This window comes from Trachypithecus francoisi, unplaced genomic scaffold (assembly GCF_009764315.1).
Source record: "Trachypithecus francoisi isolate TF-2019V2 unplaced genomic scaffold, Tfra_2.0 Lachesis_group9, whole genome shotgun sequence".
NCBI classification, from domain to species: domain Eukaryota; kingdom Metazoa; phylum Chordata; class Mammalia; order Primates; family Cercopithecidae; genus Trachypithecus; species Trachypithecus francoisi.
The window spans coordinates 74,582,178-74,609,079 of record NW_022681474.1 but is presented as its reverse complement, the minus strand read 5'-3'; the positions used below and the strand labels follow the sequence as shown (position 1 = coordinate 74,609,079).

Here is a 26,902-nt window from a genome sequence, read left to right as displayed (position 1 = left end):
TTTTCAGATTTAAGCTGGAGGAATAACAACTTGCTTTATCACATCAGGAACTTTTCCAGGAGAAAATAAGCAGCATATATTTGTGGCTATGTAGTTTTAAGTTGACCTATCGCAGGAAAGCACTTGACCACAGTTAATTATTATGTATTGAAAACATGTTGCTTACCAAAGATTTTAGAATATCTTTTTTTATTAAAAACGGATTAAATTTAAATTTTTCTTTTTGTAAGGAGAAAGAATAAAAGTAAATGACTCATTAGGACAAGGAATGCATGCAGCAAAAAAACAACTAATGCAGCTGAGATCTACTAGGAGACCTGGCAAGAAATCGCACTCCCTCAAGAGTAAGTCTCAAAGGCTGGAAAGCAGTGAGGTAAGGGCCCTGAGCCGAAGCCAATTAGTACTCAGTAAACAAATCAGATCATTTTGCTTTCTGCCCAATTTCAGGCCCACCTTCTGAGCGGTTCAGATGAGAGTTCTTAAGAAAAAGAAAAAGTTCAAATTCCCATAGCAATTCAGTTTACAAAGTGGCTTCTATTTGATTTGTGGAGGAACAGCCTGTGTTTTGTTTTGTGTCAGAGCTTCTGAATGGCAATTCCAAAAAATGTGCTGAGTCATGAATCCCTAAGGAAAGAAGATTTTGACAAGAACAGGCAAGAGCTGTGACAGTTACGTGATTAGGAATAACAGAGGCTCATTATTCTTCCAAATGAAGCTCTTTAATGCAAACATTAACCCTACACCAGTTCCCGGAACACTTGATGCCTGCCTCAGGTACAGAGAAGCAATGCATTTAAGAATGATGACAAAAATAATAGCTAATATTTTATTGGACATCTACCATGTCAGGTATATATACTAGGAATCTTATTTAATTCCCACAATAGCCCACCTGGCCACAGGGACCGAGATAGGCAATCTGGCTGTGGAATCACAACCTTAACAAGGGTGTACACTGCTGTCCCAAGTATTATCCACGTATTCATAGAGCTCTGATCATTTTAACTGACTGTGATTAAACGCCTTACTCAAAGAGGGATCTTACTGACCATCCTTCATATATAAGTGACTATATAGCAGACAGTCCCAAGATTTTTTTTTCTTTTTGAGATGGGGTCTCATTCTGTCACCCAGGCTGAAATGCAGTGGCACAATCTTGGCTCACTGCAGCCTCCAGCTCCCAGGTTCAAGTGACTCTCCTGCCTCAGTCACCTGAGTAGCTGGGGTCACTAGCACACCCGGTTAATTTTTGTATTTTTAGTTGAGATGGGGTTTCACCATGTTGACTGGGCTATTCTCCAACTTCTGGCCTCAAGTGATCCACCCACCTCAGTCTCCCAAAGTGCTGGGATTACAGATATGAGCCGCTGTGCCCAGCCCAAGATTGTTATTAATGAAGGAGAAAGTGCATGACACTGCTAATGTAAATCATGTATTTTATGTGCTCAGTATAATATTCCTAAGTAAAAGAGAAAATGAGACGTCCTTTGTTTCAAAATGGAGCTCCCCTTTATGTCCTGGAACATCCTGAGTTAGGATAATTCTATACCAATTGCTAAGTGCTGAGGCTACCTAAGGTCATGGGACTGGTTGGCTGGCAGATATGTTTTTGGTCATGACCTCCCAGTGCTGGAACTCCTGGTTCTTGGGAATTGTTCCTCATGAGCCCTTTAAAGATTGGTGGCTGAACCTTCTTCCCTGCTGACATGATTACCCTACAGAAAATTTTCTCTGTTCACTGAAGGATTGGTTTTAGAGCAACCCTCCTGGGTAGGCCTCATTTCTGAACCATGTTAGAAATTAAAAGGTTTACTTTAATTTCTACAAAGAGAAACATTTTGCGTTTTGGTTTTGGAAGTTACTTATACTTTTATAATATGTTGTCCATAGTATTATGATAATTATATTTTAGATTATAAAATGAGGGTCATAATTTCCATCTCACAAGGTTATTATGAGGGTTAAACAACATAAGCTTGAAACATATTAAGAATTCTATAAATGATTGGTGAAATTATTATTAAGAATTAAGACCATAAGCTTGAAACATATTAAGAATTCTATAAATGATTGGTGAAATTATTATTAAGAATTAAGACCTGCAGAATACTCTTTACAACAAGAGGTAAAGCTGATATACCAGCTTTTTGGAAGGCAATGGTCAAAGTAGCTAAGCATTTAGAATATGCTTTTGTCCAGTCACCATGTTCCAGAGTCTGAATTATGCCGGGTAATTTATAGTTTTACATTCAAGTGATGTGTCACTATAATTGGGTGGAGAACTAAGAGGAGAGAAAGCAACCAAATTGATGCAAAACAAAAATATTTTATTGTAACTTAAAATTCATCCCCTAGACAATAGATAACGCCCACATTGGATGTTATTTAGTAGACATAGTGAAGATGCCTTTGGACAATTATCAGCATTGATGAACATGAAGATGTCACATCAAAGTCAAACTTTTTCAGGTTATTGGGTTTCCTGAACATAACATTGGCAAAAAGGAACTTTCAACACAACAGGTAGGTTTTTTTTTTTTTTTTTTATGTCACTTATTTTATTTACTAACCTTGACAGGGACTAAAGAATGAGGTACGGAAAATTTTCCAGAAGTCTGAGTGTGGTGTAGAAGTCCAAGACATCTTGGAGCTCCATTATTGCATTATTAAGTAGAATGAACTGTTAGGAAATTCTCCATACTCCAGGTTTACTACATAGAAAAGTACTATTTACCTACCTCACAGAGGTGTTGTGAGGATTCGTGCTTATAAAGTGCTTCAGGTGCCTTCGAAGAAAGGCAACATACAAGTATAAAATAACCATACATATTTCAAAAGAAATGAAAAGATGATTTTGGCACAGTGGGAAGGGTGCCTCCTATTTAAAGAACACTTGGCTATTTGTTTATAAAAACTTCTGACCTCTTGGGTTTTTAAAAAATTATTATTTAAAAGAATAAATGTTTTTCCATTGCCAATCTTATAAAAATTCTCAATCCAGGCTGTGTTACCAGAATCACTTGAAGAGCTCAATAAAATTATGGATGTTTGGGCAACAGCCTACACCAGCAGAATTAAAAGCTCCACACATGATACCCAGGCACCTATATTTTCAAAAAGATCTGTAGGGGATTCTGATGCACACCAAAGTTTAAAACCCATTTCTTTAGGAAAACAAATCAATGTATTAAACATTGGAGTTTATCCCAAGGTCATTTTTCTTAAGGTTAAATGCAGCTGAATAAGGGTATGAATTTCTTATTGCCCTTTTCCATTCCCATATCCCACAGAGACTTAGAGCATGCATAGCACATGCACACACACACACACACACACACACACTCACTTATTTTTAGTTCTGCCCTTGAATTAAATTTGATAGTGGTAAAATCCGATAGTAGCAAATAAATGCTTCACCGGGAGGATACGCAAGAACTTGCAACTCATCCCCACTGTGCCCAGAGCAAATGGATGGTTCCCATTTGCCAGAACGGAATGATTGAGAAATGTGTTTCCAATTTGGAAACAGGCAAAATTAGCACTTCCCGGGAAACATCAGCTGAGTGGATGGTCAAGAAACAAAAGTGAGCAAGGCTGGAGTGGCCAACCATGAAGAAAGTCTACAGTGACTACTCCTCCATTTGGAGTTCACTCACATCTCAGCAAACACCTTAGGAACTGAAACAGTGTATGCTCAGTGGGTACCAAATAACATGTGAGTACTTCAGTGAGGTAAATAAAACAGAATAATGAAAACTGGTGACTGTAGGTTAAAATAACTTTTTTAAAAAAAATGACCAATTTGTTCCACTGCAATTCTTAAGGCTGTTTTAGTAACCACTTTAATTTCCTGGCTGGCTTGAAATCTTCTGTTTACTAGCAAGTCAAACACAGAGAAGAGAATGATTTATTTCCTAGCGGGCTTCACACATATCTTATCATGCTGCTTGCATCACTTTTAAAATAGGAGTGGTCTCTCTAGGTGCCTTGCAGTGGAATAAATGGAGTTGGCAGAGAAATTATACTTCTTTACACAGAGAAAGCCTTGTGAGGCTGGTCAAACTTTTTACAATGTTAAGAACTAGTGAATAACAGTAAAATAGAATAGTCCCATTTTTGGTGCGGGGAGGAGAAAGAGAAAAAAATACACGAGATAGAGGCTACGCATACATTACATAAAAAACAGGATATGTAAGAAATAATAATTCACTCAGAGTCATCCATTGTGAAATTTTGCTATAAGAAAATAATCTTGACTCTAGAAAATTTGCTTGAGAATCTGTTAAAATATCATTGCTATATGGTATAAAATAGCAAAAATAATGTCTTCCAATATTCCTCTAAACATTAGAGGCAACTTTGTACAAGAAAGTTGTTGGAGCTGGCTTGGGGAGTTGCTTGTTGCATGTATTCCAAGAAGGCAAGGCTGCCAGCAGCAGAATAAAACCTCCCAGCAGGACGCAGAAGCCACTAAAATAAAATGCAATGTCATAGGTCTGGGTCCAGTCATAAAACCAACCTGAAAAGACAGTAAGAAAAGAAGTAAGTTTCATGGAAATAGTATGAACATCCAGCCCACACCCTAATTTCATCAGTTTTATATATAGTTATAATTATGATATGTATTACTCTACTACTTCCAACGTGGTTTACTGGGAGTTAGAAGAAGAGAATCTCTCAAATATTTGGATAAGAATAAGCAGGCAGGCTGGGTGCAATGGCTCATGCCTGTAATCCCAGCACTTTGGGAGGCCAAGGCAGGTGGATCACGAGATCAGGAGATCAAGACCATCCTGCCTAACATGGTGAAACCCCGTCTCTACTAAAAAAAAACACAAACACAAACAAAAACAAAACATTAGCTGGGCGTGGTGGCAGGCGCCTATAGTCCCAGCTACTCTAGAGGCTGAGGCAGGAGAATGGCATAAACCTACAAGGCGGAGCTTGCAGTGAGCTGAGATTGCGCCACTGCACTCCAGCCTGGGCAACAGAGTGAAACTCCATCTCAAAAAAAAAAAGAATAAGCAGGCACTCTGAGTTTCTCCCAAATATAGAGTGAATACAAATCCCAGAGCATGCATACTGGGTTTCTCAATTACATCAAAGCAGTCTTGAATAAATCATTACCATGAGATGTTCCATGCAGATTTATTTTGTACAAATCTGTGCTACTATTACAATCTGGATTTCTATATCTGGAGACATGACAGGGAAGAACAGTAAAATGGGATGACTTTAAGATAAATATCTTACCAACGATGGGTGGTCCAAGGCTATTTCCAAGTCCAGCAAAGAACATTAATATCCCATAGGCATGGGCTAATTTTTCAATTCCCACAGTCTTTGTGGTCACATATGGAAAGATGGACCAATTACCAGTAAAAAACCCTAGAATCGCAGAGAGCAACGCCAGTGTGACATAGCTTTTGGCAAATGGAATTGCACACAAGGCCAGGCCCATGATGATTAAGGTAGCAACATAAAGATACAAGGTATTAATCCACTTGAAGTCAGCCAGTATCCCTAAAAGCAGTTTACCAACTGCTGTCATAATGCCTATAATGGAAATAAGTGGCATAATAAACTCTTCTTCTTTCACATTTGAACTTCTTGCTACATCTTCCATAAGTAATGAAGGTGGAAACCCTCCGATGTCAAAGAGTAAGATAGCAATGAAAAGGGCTGAAAATACTTTGTTTTTAAAAAGAGCCACAGTTTCTCCACAGTAGTTTTTATATAACTGCCACTTCCTTTTGGCAAGCTGTTTGCAAAAATATGTCTGTTCTGCAACTTTCTTTTTGTACATTTCAGGCTCTTTTGTGTGTGTCACTGTGAGGTTTTTAAAAAGTAGGCTCTCTTGTTTCCAGTCACCATTGGCTAACGTGCTCCTGCATTTCTCCTCACTACTGTAACTCTTGTCAAGAATGTTTATGTTTTCTTCCAGATTCTTTCCTTTTTCATTGTAAATGGAGTATTTATCTGGTAGATCTTCTGGAGCTATTTTTTTAGGCAAAGGACAATCAGAAGATTGGAGGGGTCTCATCAGACTGCCACAGGCTAATATATTTAATGCTAAAGCACCCACAATCAGCAAGCATCCATCCAGTCCATAGAACTCAACCAGCATCCTCTGCAGAGCAGCATATATGAAAAGGCCAACGCTTGAACCTAAAAAGGGAACGGGAACTGTTCAACCTCGTAATCTCAGGCTCTCAGGATTAGAATTTGTAGTATCACAATTCAATTTATTTTTTACACTGGCATTTATATGTAACTTTATATTTAAATCATAGTAAGAAGATAGAAGATAACAACAATATAGCAATACTGATAGAACATTTAAGAATTAGAATTTGCAGCTCAGACACTGTTAAGCACTTTACTTGCATGATCATGTTTAATGCTTTTACTGATCCCATTGAGTAGGTCCTATTATTATTTCCAGTCTAGAGATAAAGTGACCTAGGGCTGGAATGGTTGAGAAATTTGCCATAGATCAAAAATCTGTAAAGAACATAAATAGGATTCACACTCAGTCAGTTTGACCCCAATAGCCCATATTCTTAACAAGTATCATTGGCAGGGCGCGGTGGCTCAGGCCTATAATCCCAGCACTTTGGGAGGCCAAGGCAGGTGGATCACGAGGTCGGGAGTTCGAGACCATCCTGACCAATATGATGAAACCCCGTCTCTACTAAAAATACAAAAATTAGCTGGGCATGTTGCCGCACGCCTGTAGTCCCAGCTACTCGGGAGGCTGAGGCAGGAGAATCCCTTGAACCCAGGAGGTAGAGGTTGCCGTGAGCCATGATTACGCCACTGCACTCCAGCCTCGTGACTGAGTGAGACTCCGTCTCAAACAAACAATCAAACAACAACAAAAAAACCCAAAACAAAGTATCATCATGAAACTACTTTCTTTGCACTTATTATGTGTCAGGCTCCATTCTACATATTTATTCCAGAAAAGTAAATTTTCATATTTTACGTTTTAAAAACAGTGTGTTGCAGTTTAATGATATTTATAATGGCTTGATAGTTCAAATCCATTGCTGAATCACCAGAATGAGTGATTCACACATTTCATGCATTAATACAATTATGAGAAAAGTATAATTTTTAGGATATTTAAATTACAAAGTATGCTGGTTTATACATCTGTGTAGCACTGTGAATAATTCACATTTTTAGCACTGATCACACTAAACACACAGTGTTGCCAAGTTATGGTAGCCTAATCAATTGGTACTGTTCTCATCTGGTTCTGATTTCAATCTTTAAAAACAGAGCATTTTAAAATTTAAATGTCATTGGGAAATGTCATGTGAAAAATCAGGAAAAAAATAGTCTGAAAAAGTTGATCATATGTTTAAGATGGTCAATATTAAATTACATTATAACCTTATGATGCCAGTAGGACCAAGCTCAGAGGTATCACTGATTGCATGGATATGACTGCTATAAAAACCTACCTTATAAAACAATTCTTCTGAATAGCCAAATGACTCTGCCTTAGAGTTGTAAGAAAATATTTTCTTTGGGACCTCAGTTGTCCCTTCTTAACATTTTTTAAACTTAACCCCTTCATTCCCAAAGGAAAAAAAAACTTTGCATGCAAATATTAATGTCTCATGTTAATGTAATGGCAGCTAAAATAGACTGCTGAGAGTATCTCTTTGCTAACTACTGAGAAGTAGTAACAGTAGACAAATGTAATCCTTTCTTTCTCTCATTAAATGTAGCATATACTGTAAAAGTTAAAAATGCTACAGAAAACACACTGACAGAATTAAAAACAGCAGGGTGACCTCATGTACTGCTGGCTGCATTAGTACCTATTAACTATAAATTTGTGATTTTTGCCTAACATTTCTTTGTACAGATTCTAACAAAGTGCCACTTCATTAGATACTTAAAACTGCTCTAGGTGTTTTGAAAGTTCTATATTTTCACATAGAACAAATAAATAAACAACTTTCCTATTCTTGCCAACCAAGTTTATCTGTCAACATGATGAAAATCAATTCAACAGATATTTATTGAACACATAAGATAGGAGAGAGTGGGGAAAATCAAATTACACATTGGAGGCTAGTTTCCTCAGCCTTCATCCCACAAGAACATGTCTGTGGTTTAGAAAGATGCAGGACTTTTTCCCCCAGGGTATTGAAGAGTAATTTAGAGTTTCCTGAATTTTGTAAACTGCAAAACTGTGATTTTTTTTTTTTTAATTTTAAGTTCCAGGATACATGTGCAGGACGTGCAGGTTTGTTACATAGGTAAATGTGTGCCATGGTGGTTTGCTGCACCTATCAACCCATTACCTAGGTATTAAGCTCTGCATGCAATAGCTAAAACTGTAATTTTTAATCTTCAAAAAGAGCATCCTAATTTTAATATAATCATTGTAAAGGGTTAAGTGAAATAAAACGAATTATGCTTCCATGCATGTTATACATTATTACAAAGAGAGAAAATATTAAATGGTGTTCAGGGAACACAAAGCAGTGAGAAATACAGCCATGCTTTAACTCATTAATACCAGGGGTCAATAACTTCTGGAAAGGATCAGAGAGTAAATATTTAAGGCATAGAGGGTGTACAATCTCTGTCCCAGATACTCAACTCTGCCCTTGAAGCATGAAACCAGCCAGAGACAATCCATAAAAAAAACAAGCATGGCTGTGTTATAATAAAATTTTATTTATGAACACTGAAATGGAAATTGCACCTGGTTTTCACATATTATGAATATTCTTCTTTTGATTTTTTTCAATAGCTTGTTAATCACACACAAACCAGCAGTAGGCCAGATTTGGCCCATGGGCGTTTGTGGACCAACCCCTGTTCACTACGAAGGAAGATCGCTTCACCCAAACCTTCATTTCATGCCCACATTCCTTTCTTTCAACTAGGTCACAATATTTCAAATGTTTGGATGTGCAGTTTCTTTTTAATTTTTAAAAACCTCTGCTGTGACTTTTGTTTTGTTTATCGTATCTTTGACTGAAGGTGGGTTCATACTTCTCCCTAATTTCCCTTCACCTAGCTCCCTGTGAGTTGAAACTGAAAACTCCTTTAAATCTTGACTGTCCATAGTTGCTTCATTTTTTATTTAGTGTGCTATGGACCAGGCCATTGTGCCCTCCTCTCAAGACTGAATGAAAAGCAAAATCATCTGTCACAGCATGCAATTCCCAACACCTTCAAAACAAATAAATTCGGACATTAGGGAAACCTAGGTCAGAATTATAACTTCCAACACTTGAGAGCTCTTGTCATGCGCCTTACGCATACATCCCTTTCATATGTTCAATAACCCAATGTGATGGGTACTATTTGTAAATCAAAAATAAAATTCTAAGCCACCCAGCCAGCTGATGGACCCTCCCCTTGGCCAAAGATAAACCTGAAAAACTAGTTCAGGCCATGATAAGGTCAGGGGGATGGGGGCTAGACATGCCTGATTTTACTCTCCCCTCTTTGGAATTCAGACCCAGCTGACCAGTATTAACATTAAAACAGGCATCTTAAGATTGAAAGAACAGACTCTTTAAGACTGATAAGAAATACTCCCTTCTACTGATTCTATCTGCATAATGGGACTCTTGGTCTCCACAACCCCTTGTCTTAACCCAGACATTCCCTTGTATTGAATCTAGATCTTTAGACAATAACTTAACCCTTTCAATTTACTGCCAATTTAAAAAGTCCTGAATCCACCTACAACCTGGAAGCCCCTGTTTCCAGTTGTCCTGCCTTTCTAGACCAAGCCAATGTACAACTTACATGTATTGATCGATGTCTTATGTCTCCCTAAAATGTATAAAATGAAGTTTAGCCTGACCACCTGAGACAGAATCTCATGGGACTGTGTCACGGGCCACTTGTTACTCATGAAAATTCAAATATTTTAAAGAATTTGACTATTTTCATCAACATACTATTATCCCTAGTTTACAGTTCCGAAACGGAGGCACAGAGCAGTTAAGTAACTTGTCTAACACCAGGTAGCTGGTGAGTGACAGAAGGAGGATTCAAAACTAGACAGTATGGATCCAGGATTGTGCTTCTAACTCGACGTCATGCTGCCTCTACAGAAAATATAGTACAGCTGAGACCCACTGTCCTTGAAGCTGCCATACCTACTCTCACAGTCCTTCCTACACTTGTAGAAGATCCTCACAGGTTCTGCAAACTGCAAATCTGACTACTCTGGATTCCCCATCTTCTGTTTTTGCATCCCTTCTCCCATCACTGCCTTAGCCATATCCTCTGACTCTGGCCTTGTCTCCGCCTAGACCACAATTCACACTTCTCACCAGGCAGTGCTTCTTAAAATACGTGGGAGGAATATCCAGCTGGATTCAATTCAACCACGAATCACTTTGTTGCCACTCGGTTGGCCTCAGGAACAAAATATTAGTTTGGATCCTGTTGCCAGAATAACTACTGACGTTCTTCAGCCTATCTAAAAGCCTGACCTTCCAGGGTTACCCACCTACCAGCAAGAAGCATATGTAAATTTACAACTTTTGATAACTTGGCAACTGTATGTCCTAAAAAACTCAGGAAATGTTGGCCACATACATTTTGATAAGAACTGTACATAACTTTAAAAAATTCATCTGAAAACTGAAACACCACTTTTATATGTCCAGAATGCTTTTATATTTAAAAATTATATTTTATATTCCCCCCTCAGTGATCATCTCTTGATTACCAAAGGAATAACAAGAGTAAACAGCCTGTCATTTGGATATGCACACAGGCCAGTGAGAGGTATTGAGAAACCAGTACTTTAGAAAAATTGTAAGTTCTACACTATAAGGAGGTGGAGACATGATCAGCAAGTCTTTCTGACAGTGGCCTTAGGGATGTTCATTTTCCTTCCTTTTCCCCTATCTTTTTCATGGATAAAGTGCTTTCTAGAAGCACTTGCTTTTTCTTTTAGCAAAGCCTTCACCAGCATGTGACTCTCAATTTACTGCGCCCATAAGCTTTCTTTTCATATGTTATGTTGGACATTGAATGCCCCCAAATTAGATATCTTAGAGACTTTTGAAAGCCACTCCTGCTCTCTAGATTCCTCCTCTCTGGGCAGGATATCTCTGAAAGAAAGGCAGCAGCCCCAGGCAAGGGATTATAGATAAAACTCCCATCTCCCTGGGACAGAGCATGTGGGGGATGGGATGGCTATGCGTGCAGCTTCAGCAGACTTAAACGTTCCTGCCTGCCAGCTCTAAAGAGAGCAGCAGATCTCCCCGCACAACGCTTAAGCTCTGGTAAGGGACAGACTGCCTTCTCATGTGGGTTCCTGACCCCCATGCCTCCTGACTGGGAAACATCTCCCAGCAGGGGTAGACAGACACCTCATACAACAGAGCTCCAGCTGACCTCTGGCAGGTGCCCCTCTGGGATGAAGCTTCCAGAAGAAGGAGCAGGAGGTAATTTTTGCTGTTCTCCAGCCTCTGCTGGTGATACCCAGGCAAATAGGGTCTGAAGTAGACCCTCAGCAAACTCCAGCAGAACTGCAGAAGAGGGGCCTGACTGATAGAAGGAAAACTAACAAAAAGAAAGTGATAGCATCAACATCAACAAAAAGGATGACCACACAAAAAATCCATCCAAAGGTCACCAACAGCAAAGACCAAAGGTAAATAAATCCATGAAGATGAGGAAAAACCAGCACAAAAAGGCTGAAAATTCCAAAAACCAGACTGCCTTTTCTCCTCCAAAGGATCACAACTCTTTGCCAGCAAAGGAACATAACTGGATGAAGAATGAGTTTGATGAATTGACAGAAGTAGACTACAGAAGGTGGGTAATAACAAACTCCTCCGAGCTAAAGGAGCATTTTTTAACCCAATGCAAGGAAGCTAAGGAGCTTAAAAAAAGGTTAGAGGAATTGCTAACAGTTTAGAGAGAACATAAATGACATGATGAAGCTGAAAAACACAGCATGAGAACTCCATGAAGTATACACAAGTATCAATAGCCAAATCGATCAAGTGGAAGAAAGGATATCAGAGATTGAAGATCAACTTAATGAAATAAAGTGTAAAGACAAGATTAGAGAAAAAAGAATAAAAAGGAACAAAGCCTCTAAGAAATATGGGACTATGTGAAAATACCAAACCTACTTTTGACTGGTACACCTGAAAGTGATGGGGAGAATGGAACCAACTTGGAAAATACCCTTCAGGATATTATCAAGGAGAATGTCCCCAACCTAGCAAGAAAGGCCAACATTCAAATTCAGGAAACACAGAGAACAACACAAAGATACTCCTTGAGAAGGGCAACCCTAAGACACATAGTTATAAGATTCACCAAGGTTGAAATGAAAGAAAAAATGTTGAGGGCAGCCAGAGAGAAAGGTCAGATTACCCACAAAGGGAAGCCCATCGGACTAAAAGCTGATCTCTCTGCAGAGACCTTACAAGCCAGAAGAGAGTGGGGGCCAATATTCAACATTCTTAAAGAAAAGAATTTTCATCCCAGAATTTTATATCCAGCCAAACTAAGCTTCATAAGTGAAGGAGAAATAAAATTCTTTACAGACAAGCAAATACTGAGAGATTCTGTCTCCACCAGTCCTGCCTACAAGAGCTCCTGAAGCAAGCACTAAATATGGAAAGGAAAAACAGGTACCAGCCACTGCAAAAACATACCAAAATGTAAAGACCATCGACACTATGAAGAAACTGCATCAACTAATGGGCAAAATAACCAACTAGCATCATAATGACAGGATCAAATTTATACATAACAATATTAACCCTAAATGTAAATGGGCTAAATGCCCCAATTAAAAAACACAGACTGGCAAATTGCATAAAGAGTCAAGACCCATCGGTGTGCTGCACTCAGGAGACCCATCTCATGTGCAAAAACGCACGTAGGCTCAAAATAAAGGGATGGAGGAAGATTTACCAAGCAAATGGAAAGGAAAAAAAAGCAAGGGTTGCAATCCTAGTCTCCGATAAAACAGATTTGAAAGAAACAAAGATCAAAAAAGACAAAGAAGGGCACTATATAATGGTAAAGGGATTGATGCAACAAGACCAGCTAACAATCCTAAATATACATGCACCTAATACAAGAGCACCCACATTCATAAAGCAAGTTCTTAGAGACCTACAAGGAGACTTAAGACTCCCACACAATAATAGTGGGAGGTTTTAATATCCCACTGTCAACAATGGACAGATCAATGAGACAGAAAATTAGCAAGGATATTCAGGACTTAAACTCAGCTCTGGACCAAGCAGACCTAATAGACATCTACAGAACTCTACACCCCAAATCAACAGAATATACATTCTTCTCAGCATCACATAGCATTTATTCTGAAACAGACCACATAATTGGAAGTAAAACACTCCTCAGCAAATGAAAAAGAACAGAAATCATAACAAACAGTCTCTCAGACCACAGTGCAATCAAATTAGAATTCAGAATTAAGAAACTCACTGAAAACTGCACAACTACATGGAAACTGAACAACCTGCTTCTGAATGACTACTGGATAAATAACAAAATTAAGGCAGAAATAAAAGTTCTTTGAAACCAAAGAGAACAAAGACACAATGAACCAGAATCTCTGGGACACAGCTAAAGCAGTGTTTAGAGGGAAATGTATAGCACTAAATGCCCACAGGAGAAAACGGAAATATCTAAAATCGACACCCTAACAACTCAATTTAAAGAACTAGAGAAGCAAGAACAAACAAATTCAAAAGCTAACATAAGACAAGAAACAACTAAGATCAAAGCAGAACTGAAGGAGATAGAGACAAGAAAAATCCTTCAAGAAAAAATCAGTGAATCCAGGAGCTGGGTTTTTTAAAAGATTAACAAAATAGATAGACCACTAACCAGACTAATAAATGAGAAAAGAGAATAGAATCAAATAGACTCAATAAAAAATGATAAAGGGAGATCACCACTGATCCCACAGAAATACAAATCCCATCAGAGAATACTATTAACACCTCTACACAAGTAAACTAGAAAATCTAGAATAAATGGATAAATTCCTGGACACATACACCCTCCCAAGACTAAACCAGGAAGAAGTCGAATTCCTGAATAGATCAATAACAAGCTCTGAAATTGAGGCAGTAATTAATAGCCTACCAACCAAAAAAATGCCCATGACCAGGCGGATTCACAGCCAAATTCTAACAGAGGTACAAAGAGGAGCTGGCAGCATTTCTTCTAAAACTATTCCAAACAATAGAAAAACAGGGACTCCTCCCTAACTCATTTTATGAGGCCAGCATCATCTTGATACCAAAACCTGGCAGAGACACAACAAAAAAAGAAAATTTCAGGCCAATATCCCTGATGAACATTGATGCAAATTTCCTCAATAAAATACTGGCAAACAAAATCCAGCAGCACATTAAAAAGTTTATGCACCACGATCAAGTTGGCTTCATCCCTAGGATGCAAGGCTGGTTCAACATACGCAAATCGATAAACATAATCCATCACATAAACAGAACCAATGACAAAAACCAAATGATTATCTCAGTAGATGCAGAAAAGGCCTTGTAGAAAATTCAACACCCCTGCATGCTAAAAAGTCTCCATAAACTAGGTATTGATGGAGCATATCTCAAAATATGACAAACCCACAGTCAATATTATACTGAATGGCAAAAGCTGGAAGCATTCCCTTTGAAAACTAGCACAAGATAAGGATACCCTCTCTCACCACTTCTATTCATCATAGTATTGGAAGTTCTGGCCAGGGCAATCAGGCAAGAGACAGAAATAAAGTGTATTCAAATAGGAAAAGAGGAAATCAAATTATCTCTGTTTGCAGATGACATGATTGTATATTCAGAAAACCCCATTGTCTCAGCCCAAAATCTCCTTAAGCTGATAAGCAACTTCAGCAAAGTCTCAGGATATAAAATCAATGTGCAAAAATCACAAGGATTCCTATACACCAATAATAGAGAGCCAAATCATGAGTGAACTCCCACTCACAATTGCTACATAGAGAATAAAATACTTAGAAATGCAATTTACAAGAGATGTGAAGGACCTCTTCAAGGAGAACTACAAACCACTGCTCAAGGAAATAAGAGAGGACACAAACAAATGAAAAAACTTTCCATGCTGATGCATAGGAAGAATCAATATCATGAAAATGGCCATACTGCCCAAGGTAATTTATAGATTCAATGCTATTCCCATCAAGCTACCATTGACTTTCTTCATAGAATTGGGAGAAACTACTTTAAATTTCATATAGAACCAAAAAAGAGCCCATGTAGCCAAGACAATTCTAAGCAAAAGGAACAAAGCTGAAGGCTTCACGCTACCTGACTTCAAACTACACTACACGGCTACAGTAACCAAAACAGCATGGTACTGGTACCAAAACAGAGATATAGACCAATGGAACAGAACAGAGGCCTCAGAAATAACACCACACATATACAACAAATCTGATCTTTGACAAACCTGACAAAAACAAGAAATGGGGAAAGGATTCCCTACTTAATAAGTGGTGTTGGGAAAACAGGCTAGCCATATGCAGAAAACTGAAACTGAACCCCTTCTTTACACCTTATATAAAAATTAACTCAAGATGGATTAAAGACTTAAATGTTAGACCTAAAACCATAAAAACTCTAGAAGGAAACCTAGGCAATACCATTCAGGACATAGGCATGGGCAAAGACTTCATCACTAAAACACCAAAAGCTATGGCAACAAAAGCCAAAATAGACAAATGGGATCTAATTAAAGTAAAGAGCTTCTGCACAGCAAAAGAAACTATCATCAGAGTGAACCAGCAAACTACAGAATGGGAGAAAATTTTTGCAATCTATCCATCTGACAAAGGACTAATATCCAGAATCTACAAGGAACATAAACAAATTTACAAGAAAAAAAACAACCCCATCAAAAAGTGGTGAAGGATATGAACAGACACTTTTCAACAGAAGACATCTGGCCAGGCACAATGGCTCATGCTTGTAATCCCAGCACTTCAGGAGCCTGAGGCAGGCAGATCACAAGGTCAGGAGTTTGAGACCACCATGGCCAATGTGGTGAAACCCTGTCTCTATTAAAAATACAAAACTTAGCCAGGCGTGGTGGTGGGCACCTATAATCCCAGCTACTCGGGAGGCTGAGGCAGGAGAATCACTTGAAACTGGAAGGTGGAGGCTGCAGTGAGCCGAGATTGTGCCACTGCACTCTAGAGCGAAACTCCATCTCAAAAAAAAAAAAAAAAGAAAAAAGAAAAGAAAAGAAAAAAAGAAGACATTTATGCAGCCAATAAACATGAAAAAAAAACCTCATCATCACTGGTCATTAGAGAAATGCAAATCAAAACCACAATGAGATACCATCTCATGCCAGTTAGAATGGCAATCATTAAAAAGTCAGGAAACAAGAGGTGCTGGAGAGGATGTGGAGAAATAGGAATGCTTTTATACTTCAATCATTGTGGAAGACAGTGTGGCGATTCCTCAAGGATCTAGAACTAGAAATACCATTTGACCCAGCAATCCCATGACTGGGTATATACCCAAAGGATTATATATCATTCTGCTATAATGACACATGTGCATGTATGTTTACTGCAGCACTATTCACAGTAGCAATGACTTGGAACCAACCCAAACGTCCATCAGTGTTAGACTGGATAAAGAAAACGTGGCGTGTATAGGCCGGGCGTGGTGGCTCACGCCTGTAATCCCAGCACTTTGGGAGGCCGAGGAGGGCAGATCACCTAAAATTGGGAGTACGAGATCAGCCTGACCAACAGGAAGAAACCCCGTCTCTACTAAAAATACAAAAAATTAGCCGGGCGTCGTGGAACATGCCTATAATTCCAGCTACTCGGGAGGCTAAGACAGGAGAATTGCTTGAACCCGGAAGGCAGAGGTTGCAGTGAGCCAAGATTGTGCCATTGCACTCCAGCCTGGGCAACAAGAGTGAAACTCCATCTCAAAAAAAAAAAAAAAGAAAAGAAAAAAAAAAGAAAGAAAATGTGGCACATATACTCCACGGAATACTATGCAGCCATAAAAAAGAATGAGTTCATGTCCTTTACAGGGACATGAGTGAAGCTAGAAACCATCATTCTCAGCAAACTAACACAGAACAGAAAACCAAACACCACATGTTCTCGCTGATAAGTGGGAGTTGAACAATGAAAACATATGGGCACAGGGAGGAGAACATCACACACTGGGCCTGTTGGGGTGGGGGCTAGGGGAGGGATAGCATTAGGAGAAATACCTAATGTAGATCATGGGTTGATGGGTGCAGCAAACCACCAGGGCACATGTATACCTATGTAACAAACCGCACGTTCTTGCACATGTATCCCGGAATTTAAAATATAATAATAATAAATAACAAGCAATGAGATGGTTTACTTTGGACTTTCAGGAAGCAAATACAATGGATGAAAAAAATAGCTTTTTAAAAAATATCATAAAGACTAGTTTTCAAGTTTTATGGTCATTTAAATTTAAGTTTCTAAAAGTGCTTTGACAATCATAGGTGTCCATGTAAAAATTTATTAATGTTATACTAAATATCAGTTTACAATTTTAGAAGAGCTAAATATTTTAGAAAACATCCCATATAAGACATAAAAATTTATAATGTAAAAAAAGAAAAAAGAAAGTCACTGCCATATTTACGGTGTAAAATAAACTTTCCTTCTAGAAGTAAAGAAATTATTTTGCTACCTGATTGGTAGCTGGGTAATGATTGGTTAAACATGTCTGTGCTTGGTAACGTTTTACTTTGTTTAGCAGACTGAATGGTGACAATACTGTACTCAATTTGAAAATTTACCTGTTGAAATCAGGCCAAGTGCTAGGCCTCGGCGATCGTCAAAATACTGGCACGTAATGGTCACTGTTGCAGTGTATAATAAACCACATCCAAGACCTACGCATGAGAAGACATTGCATAAATTAAGACACTGCATTACATCAGTGCAAGAGAAAAAAGGAAAAACAAGTATGTCCAACAGGACATTCCATTATTTGCTGGCTAAAACTGTTATAAGTACAGACTCCTAGATTCCTTCCATGTGTGTAGCCCCAATAGGCACCACTGGGCAGCCTCATTTTTCACCCCACACCCTAGATCAGGGTCAAGTAAAAAAGCATCCAATGTCTAAAGCATGAATGAATAATGCCAATGTAAATTAAGACATTATAGAGAGAGAGAGAGAAAATGGCTAAATTCACATACAAAACAGCAAATTTGATCAAGTTTGCCCCATAGAGATCTACGCCTCTTTCAAGTCCTTGCCCCCAGCTCAGTGTTCTTCTTCTTGTAAGTCCTCTAAACAACTTTTTAAAATACACTTGATCACTCAAAGCTATTTTGTTAGAGTTTAGCCTGCACAACCCAGTCTGCAATATGAAGGCCCTGTGGGGTTCTTACATCATCTCACCACAGTGAAATTTATATCTGTAAGTCTTCATCTTTTAGAGGTGCATATTACCTTATTTAGAAGTAAAATGTAGTAATGTCTTTACTTTAAAATACTTTCACCAAAAAAAGAAGCACATACAACAAAATACTAACAACTATGGTTGTTTGCTATACTATTCTCCACTTTTCTGTAAATTTGAAATTATTTTATAATTAACAACAAAAAAAGTTACAAGTAAATTTCTGTTCCTGAATCACAAGGGTAATATTTATCTCCAGATAATCCCCAAGGCTCTTGTTTGTTAGCTTAATATTTTCTTCCCTTTTAAGAATCTGACAACCCCAGTTTGTTTTTCATATAACTCTCCTTTGGCCCTCAGTCATTGACTTTATGCCTTTCTTCCACAACGTTATCTGTTCTTGAGGATCACTCTATAACAACACAAGAGCCATAGTCTAACAACCGAATTTTAACTATGGCCTATTACGTGAATTATTAAGGTCATTTTCATTACTTAAAACAGCTACCTGGACTATGATTTAAATGAATACATGAGTTTAACAAATACACTGCATAAACATTTTAGGAAATCAGCATTTAACCCACGACTCAGATGATCATCCATGATTGCATACAGAGTCTTATTAATGAAATGAGAGAGATTAAAACAATTAGACTTTAAATAACCCTTTAAAAATAGAGTGCCCTTTGATGTCATTTATGGGGAAAAAATACTTTCAAAATCTAAGGCATGAGTTGGATTCATTTATATAGTTGTCATTACTACACAGAGGACACTTCAGAACATGAAATAAGAACTGTTTCTAACCAATCAATTTTGTGAAGCCAAAAACTGTCACCTTTAACTTAACTAAGACTATTTCTGAAAGCCTTTGGAGGGGGCTTTATTGTAAATAATGCAAATTTATATTTGCATTATTCATTCATGTTTTCTGTGATTTCGTTGTCAGAGCTGTGTCAAAGGTTAAGCATCGAAGACATGAAAAAAAGACATTTCAGATTACTAAGTGTCAATGCCAACAAAGTTGAAACAGCAACTTTTAAACTTTAAATCTTATACTAAAATGAATTTTCAAAACTGATTTAAAGGTCTTAGGGTTCAGATAAGATTACTTCACTTTTTTTTAATGTACCAGAAATCTGAAATGCATTTACTTTAAATTTGTCAGAAAGCAAAAGTTGAGGCCAGGCACGGTGGCTCACGCCTGTAATCCCTGCAGTTTGGGAGGCTGAGGTGGGAGGATCACTTGAGGTCAGGAGTTTGAGACAAGCCTGGCCAACATGGCGAAATCCCATCTCTACTAAAAATACAAAAAATTAGCCAGGCACCCAATGGTGCACACCTGTAGTCTCAACTACACAGGAGGCTGAGGCAAGAGAATCATTTGAACCCTGGAGGTGGAGGTTGCAGCAAGCTGAGATCGTGCCATTGCACTCCAGCCTAGGCAACAGAGTGAGACTCTGTCTCAAAAAAAAAAAAAAGAAAGAAAAGGTGGCATGATTTCCTTTCTTAATCTGCATCAGGACAACCTTAAACCGGCAGCTGTTAAAGAGAAGTCTGTGTACCTACGGTCCCTAAGATCTTTCATGAAGTTAGTCAAGTCAAAACTATTTTTATAATAATACTGAGATGTTCTCTGCTCTTTTCACTATGTTTACATTTATGCTGATGGTGCAAAAGAGATGGTGAGTAAAACTGCAAAAAGCCTACCACAAACTAAGGTATTTCTAAGGAACTTGACACTTTATAGGTTTCACCACCACACCCTCACAGTCAGAACAAACACATCTGTTTTCAGTGCTTCACCTGAATTACAATAATTGCTGCAAGGATAAGCACTTACACGATTGTTTTATAGCTAGCTAAAATAACCACTTTTAAAATAGAACATCATTTTATTTGAAACAATGTCTGACAGAAACTACGGTTATTTAACCTTGGGTGTCTGGCCGATATTTTCTTGGAAATGAACCAATGCCGGGAAACAATTGGCAGTAATTGTTACCAATGATAAAATGCATGTTTTCCAGCAAAAAAAAAAAAAAACAATTTTGGAAAACTTGTATCTGTCACCATGCGTTTGACAGCTTCCCAATCCATAAAGATTTCTGATGAGCTTTTTGGTAATATTAACCAAAGTGATGTTTTACAATGAAATGTGTTAACATTTTTAAGTTCTTGCATAACTCAGCAAATCAATATTTTTCAAATAGCCAATGCACAAAGCTACAAAATTAGGTTTGAGTAAAGATCTATTCAAAGCATGGAATAAACAAATGGATTTCCTATAACAGTATGAAAAGTATACTGATACGGTATCAGGTTTGTCATTGCAATTAATCCTTAGGAAACTATCACTTACCAATTTTGGTACAGGAATATCCATAATTACCTGTAATGGCTATTCAACACTCTTCCCTTCTCTAATCACATCTTTGTGTGTGAGACCAGATTTTCTTCATGTATACTTCAATCAAGAAGCATATTGTAACATATTGAGTACAGAAGTAGATAGGAGAATACAGCTGCCTTCTATGAAACCAGACATTAAAGAGATTTGCAAACATGTAAGACAATGGCACTCTTTTTACCAAATTTTGTTTGCTTTGGAAAACAGTTATTTTTCATAATAAATATGATATTTATGTTAACATGTACTAGATTTGTTATCTTGAATAGCTAAATAAATATTTATAAAGGTCTTATCTCTTAATACAGTACATTTTAATAGACTAAATCTAAGTATAATAGTCCTAATCAAAAGTTTCTTGGTATCTTAAATAAAAGAATATAAAGGGCCCCAAGATGAAACAGTTTGGAAACCACTGCCTTAAAGCATTCCTTGGCCTCCACCAGTTTGGATCAGACCCTACCAGTGAAAAACTTCTGTGTACCAACCTCCAGTAAAAGTATAACAATTTTAAAAATTAAATACTTGTACTGCTGACAATTCACAGCATCAGTATTAGTAAGGCATCGTTGTTTGTTTCCCTTTCTTTAAATGATAAAAACTAAATATATTTTACATGTTGCAACATTTCTTTTCCACACTTTACCTTCCATTTCACACACTGGAGACACAACTTCAGAGGCCTCTTTCCCCTCATCTCCTCTCATCAAACCAGACATCAAGCTCTTTATCACACCCATGGCCTAAATTGTCAACCTCAGTCTCTCTCTGCACTAACACTGCCTCAGTTCATCTCCTCATCTTTTTTTGTGTGTCATCTAAGGCCTCCTAATAGCTGTCTCAGCCTTCAGTACCTTTCCCACCAATCTGTCTTCTAAACTGTTGTCATACAGTTCTCATCATGTCATACTACTGCAATAAAGACCACATAAAACTGTTAGCATCTGGCCTCTGTTGCACACCATGCTTTGACATATTTGCAACTCCTCACACCATCTGTGCATTCCTTAACAAACGTATATAAAAAGACTGCTGTTTAGCCATTCTATCTTGCTTCTCTGAGTACTTAGGCTACTGAAAGGTCCTCCTCACACCATCCCCACTCCTCTTCCAACCGTATTCACTTGAACCACTTCCTGCCTATTCTTCAAGATTCCAGCTCAAGCATAAATTAAGCATGAAGCCTCCACCGTGTCTCCCCTGCACACGCACATACATTGGCTTCATCATTGCACTTATTGTGCTGTGCTATAAGTTACATATTTCCAAGTCTATTCCTCCAACTAGACAATTGGTTGTGTGGCTTTGGCAAAGTCATTTAAACTCTAATTCCTAGTTTCTTTATCTGTAGAACAATCTCGTAAGATAGTTGTAGAAATTGAGACATAAAAAAAGTAAAGATGTAGTTTCTGCCCCTACACTATCATGAGTACTAAAAAATATCCATTATATTGGTATACTTTTTTCATTTTCACCTGAGTATTATGGCATTATGTAGATACTGCCTCAGACTACATTAAAAAATCATAGTGCCTTATTACACCTGTATATCCATGACACTTAAAGATTATCTTCAATTATATAACAATTTTGAAAGGGGGGACTTGTAAATCTCTATTTCTGCTAAAGTGAATATACAAGAAATGCCCTTTATCTCATTTGGCAGAATTGCAGTAAGAGAATCAGACTGTCTACAAACATGTTATTTTCCCTCCCCACTCTCAGTGGACTACGCAGATATTACCAAAAAAGGGCGGTGGCAGGAGGCAGGGGGGAAGAAAATGGAATTCTTCTAAAAATCGGGAAGGGAATAACAAGAAAACCATAATCAGGTAGCTAAATAACAATATATTCTAAAGAAAAGAGAATACCAGGAATTGATTTTGAGTTGTGCTTTTCAGAAAAGCAAAGAGAAATTATTAGAAAGAGGCTTGAGCAAATCATTACAGGCACATTTCCTGCACCGCCACCTCCTACCCACCTAATTTTCATCTCCCACTGTATTGCCTTTTCCCCGGTTTAGTAATTTTATTGAGAAAACAGGAGCCTCAATTACCAGATTTGGCCGTGTGGCTTACAATCACTTGCCAATCCATAAAGATTTCTAATGAACTTGTTGGTAATATTAACCAAAGTGATGTTTTACAATGAAATGTGTTAACAGTTTTAAGTTCTTGCATAACTCAGCAAACCAATGTTTTTCAAAAAGACAACGCATGATGCTACAAAATCAGGTTTGAATGAAGATCTATTTAAAGTACAGAATAAACAGAGGCCGGGTACAGTGGCTCACGCCTGTAATCCCAGCACTTTGGGAGCCCAAGACTGAGGATCACCTGAGGTCAGGAGCTTAAGACCAGCCTGGCCAACATGGCAAAACCCCATCTCTACTAAAAATACAAAAATGAGTCAGGCGTGGTGGTATGCTCCTGTAATCCCAGCTTCCTCGGGAGGCTGAAGCAGGAGAATCGCTTGAACCCGTGAGGCGGAGGTTGCATTCATCTCAAAACAACAACAACAACAACAACAAAAGTACAGAATAAACACATGAACTTACTCTAACAGAGTACAAAAGCTATACTGATATGGTATCAGGTTCCTCACTGCAATTAATCCTGCAATCTGACAAGTTAGTACAGGTTTTCATTTGAGCTACAAAAACCTAAACAAAAGAGCATCATGTTTTCAAATTGTTAGTTTTGAAAAAATCAATTAAATGGTAAAACAGAATTATATCATTTAATACACTTTAGCATTCTTTTGACATTTTAGGTTATAATATCCAATATAACTTTAATTTCTTTTTCTATATTTTTAAATCTCTTACACAAATATTTCTGATTCAATAGAGCTTCTTCAGTAGCCAAAAACTACTGCTGTATGGGTCAGAAAGGAATTTAAGGAGAAAGGAACAAATACGTATTAAACATCTCTGTTTGTCTCTTTATAAACATTATCTCATGAATAGTCACAATACCTCCATGAACTCACATCAGTGCCATTTTATAAAAAATAAAAACGGAAGCTCAGAGAGGCTGAATAATTTTTCAGGGTCATAAAACAAATGATAATGGTTTATGCTAGCTAACATTCATTGCATTATGTCACTCATCTTCACAAACTCTTATAAATGGGTGCCATTATTATGCTCAGTTTAAAAATGATAAAACAGTAGTTACAAAACATGTTTACAGTCACACAGCTGGCAAGTGGATAAAAGAAGGTTAACCCACATGGCCCAACCCCAGAGCCTGCCTGCTAGTCAGTGTCTGATCTTTCCCTTGATCACACTGTCTAGCTTAAGAGGCCATCTAGCTCATTAAAGACAAATGAAAGTCTTTAGGATATGATTCTGCACAGAATTGCATCTTATAAATGTTACCATTAGACTGAACCCTTCAGCTCATGATACAGGAATAAGATGTTAAGACTGTGTAATAATTTCCTGTCACTTTCTTTTCAATTTGATACTCTACTTCAAATGGTAACAGAATGAAAGTGCCAGTGTTCATTATTATCTCATTTATTTATCCCACAAACATTCCATGAGCCCTTTACTATGAGCCTACTGATGAAATAAAACTGTGAAGAAATCAACGATGGTGGTAAATATTAATAATTTGCCAGCAAGCAGTAACTCACAGGTCCCCAGTAATTACTGTGGTGAGAGATACTTTTATTAATTGAAATCTAACTCAACTCTGTATTGTTATCTTGCTTGTCATCATTTAGTCCTCACAAGACCCATCTGAGGTAGGTTTCTTAGCCTGCTTTCACAGATGCGGGAGGGTACAGCCATTCACAGAGATGAAGGAGCTTGCTCAAACTCACAGAACCTTTGTCTGCTGACCTGAAGTCCAGTGCTCCCTCCATGAGCTGACAGTTTCCTCTTAGTCACTGAGAATCAGAACCTATTGCCAAATCAGAGTTATATACATCCTCAGACTTGAGCCTGTTTTCTGACCCAGAATCCACTAACTGAAGGAAAGGCCAGGACTCTAGGAGGAGACACATTGCCACAAACATGATGACAAGTTTGTATATATGGAATGATAACCTGAGTCTTTCCCCAAAGAGAACTATGGCCATCTATTTGAGTAACTGTACACTGAGGAAAGTGAAATACATTTTGAACATTGTTGTCAGAGACACGAAGGGTCTACATGGCTTCCCCTTAGAGTGCGCTTACATGGGGCCGGTAATATATGGGATTATGCCCCAACTGCTCAGCCAATGGTCCTTTCCCCAGTCCCTGATATTTAATTATAGCACATATATGCAACAGCTGTAGAACTCCCCACATTGTTCTTTGGTCCCTTGGCCAAAGCAATAAGAGTTATCATTCCCTACAACACCATCATAGTGAGGAAAGCCAAGTGAAAGCCCTGTAACTCCACCATCAGCAGCAGCAGTCAAAAGTGTAAGCCAAATCCCATATAAATGGATGGACTACTGAGTGTCAGACTGAGTGTCACTAAGTATCAGACCAAGTCTTCTAGCTTTGTTAATTTAGTTAGTAATATTTTTACTTCTCTGAGCTTCACTTTCCTTCTCTGTAAAATGGGTTCTTGTGAAGAGGAAATGAGATCATATAAAGCATTTAGCACAGTCCCTAGCATACGATAAGTACTCAGAGAATATTAGTTGCTACATTTTCTATTTATTATTGGGGAAATATTTCCAGGCAGAAAAGAGGAATATTGGTAGTCAACAAAATTAGCTCCTTTGAGGCATTAAGAAGAAACTTGAAACCTGGAGGCCATCTTTTTCTAAGTCTCTACCAACAGCTCCTAGAAATACCAAGTCTAGTGATTTTTAACACTGAACAGAATTAGTGTAATGACATGACAAGGATATCTTCCCAAATTTTCTGTACTCTAAGGTCCTGAGCCTCCTATACTTTCCTCCCCTGTAACCAGTATCATCCCACCACTCAGCTTTCTTCACTCATGTCTTATCTCTAAAAAAAATAATAATACTAATACATGCTTTCAAATATACTTTTTACTTGTGCTGTGACTTTTGACTTGGGCCCACAGCAACAGATGCTATGGAATGCAGACAGCTGTTTGTGAACACAAACAGCTCCAAAGAATCATGCTTGACTGCCCAACAGGAAAAGGGCCACTTCATAATTTAGTGAGAAGTGACAGATGTCCATAACATCCAAGTTTTGTGTTCCCCCCTCACGTTTCCCGTATGTGCTACAGAGAGACAAGGGCTGAGATGAAAAACTTCCCTGTGCCTTGCAAGGAGATAGAGTATGGATTGCTTGTTCTCTCAAACATTTTGATTCACTGTGCAGGTTTTTTTTTTACTAAAGCAACAATTTTTGGAGAAGTGGTTATTGAAAGTAAATTATTAGTGAGCATTTTCACTCCTTTACATTAACTGGATCATAAACCTGGCACTGGTGAAACGATGTGTATCCCTTGAAGGTTAGGAAAGTCATAGTGATGAGGTTCCTTACCTACAACAATGCCATAGGAAAAAAACAGAAAGTAGATATTGGGAGCAAAACTGCTCAACATCAGGCCTCCAGCCACCATGAAGCCACTGAAGATTGTGACAGGTCTTGCTCCAAAAGATGAGACACAGAGACTGCAGACAGGACCTAAAAAAAGAAGTGAAACCTTCACTTATTATCATATGATCCATCCGTCATAAGTTCAAAATGATTCTTTCCATCATAAAACAATAAAAATAAACATGCACTGAGTATTTATGATATGCAGACACTATATGAGGCAGCTCACATGAACAATCTCATCTCATTTTAATCTTACTACAGCCCTGGGAGGTGGATACTATTGTTAGTCTCATTTTTTTTTGATAATGAAATTAAAGGATAAGATCACATAGGTAAAATGGAGGTTCTGGAGTCAGATTTTATTCAAATTCTAGCACTACTACTTGGTAGCTGTTTGGTCTTGGGCAACTTATTTGATCATTCTGTGCCTTAGTTTCCTCATCTGAAAATGGGAATTATAATAGTACCCATTTGATAGTGTCACTGTGCCCTGTTGACTGACAGGCA

The 26,902-nt window shown here is 38.0% G+C and overlaps 1 protein-coding gene across 2 annotated transcripts in view; it reads right to left on the bottom strand.

Moving 5' to 3' along the window:
- Positions 1 to 2,310: 2,310 nt before the first annotated feature.
- Positions 2,311 to 26,902, bottom strand: part of SLC16A9 (solute carrier family 16 member 9) — a 58,556-nt gene continuing 33,964 nt past the window's right edge. Inside the window, exons 3-6 of one of the 2 annotated variants that reach the window (XM_033208797.1) lie at positions 26,336 to 26,479; positions 17,842 to 17,937; positions 5,254 to 6,168; positions 2,311 to 4,519 (exon numbers count right to left, since the gene is read on the bottom strand). In XM_033208797.1, coding sequence (XP_033064688.1) covers positions 4,341 to 4,519; positions 5,254 to 6,168; positions 17,842 to 17,937; positions 26,336 to 26,479 — 1,334 coding nt within the window. In that variant the 3' untranslated portion in view covers positions 2,311 to 4,340. The remainder of the gene's footprint in view (positions 4,520 to 5,253; positions 6,169 to 17,841; positions 17,938 to 26,335; positions 26,480 to 26,902) is intronic. The other variant, XM_033208798.1, reaches the window with a different exon arrangement.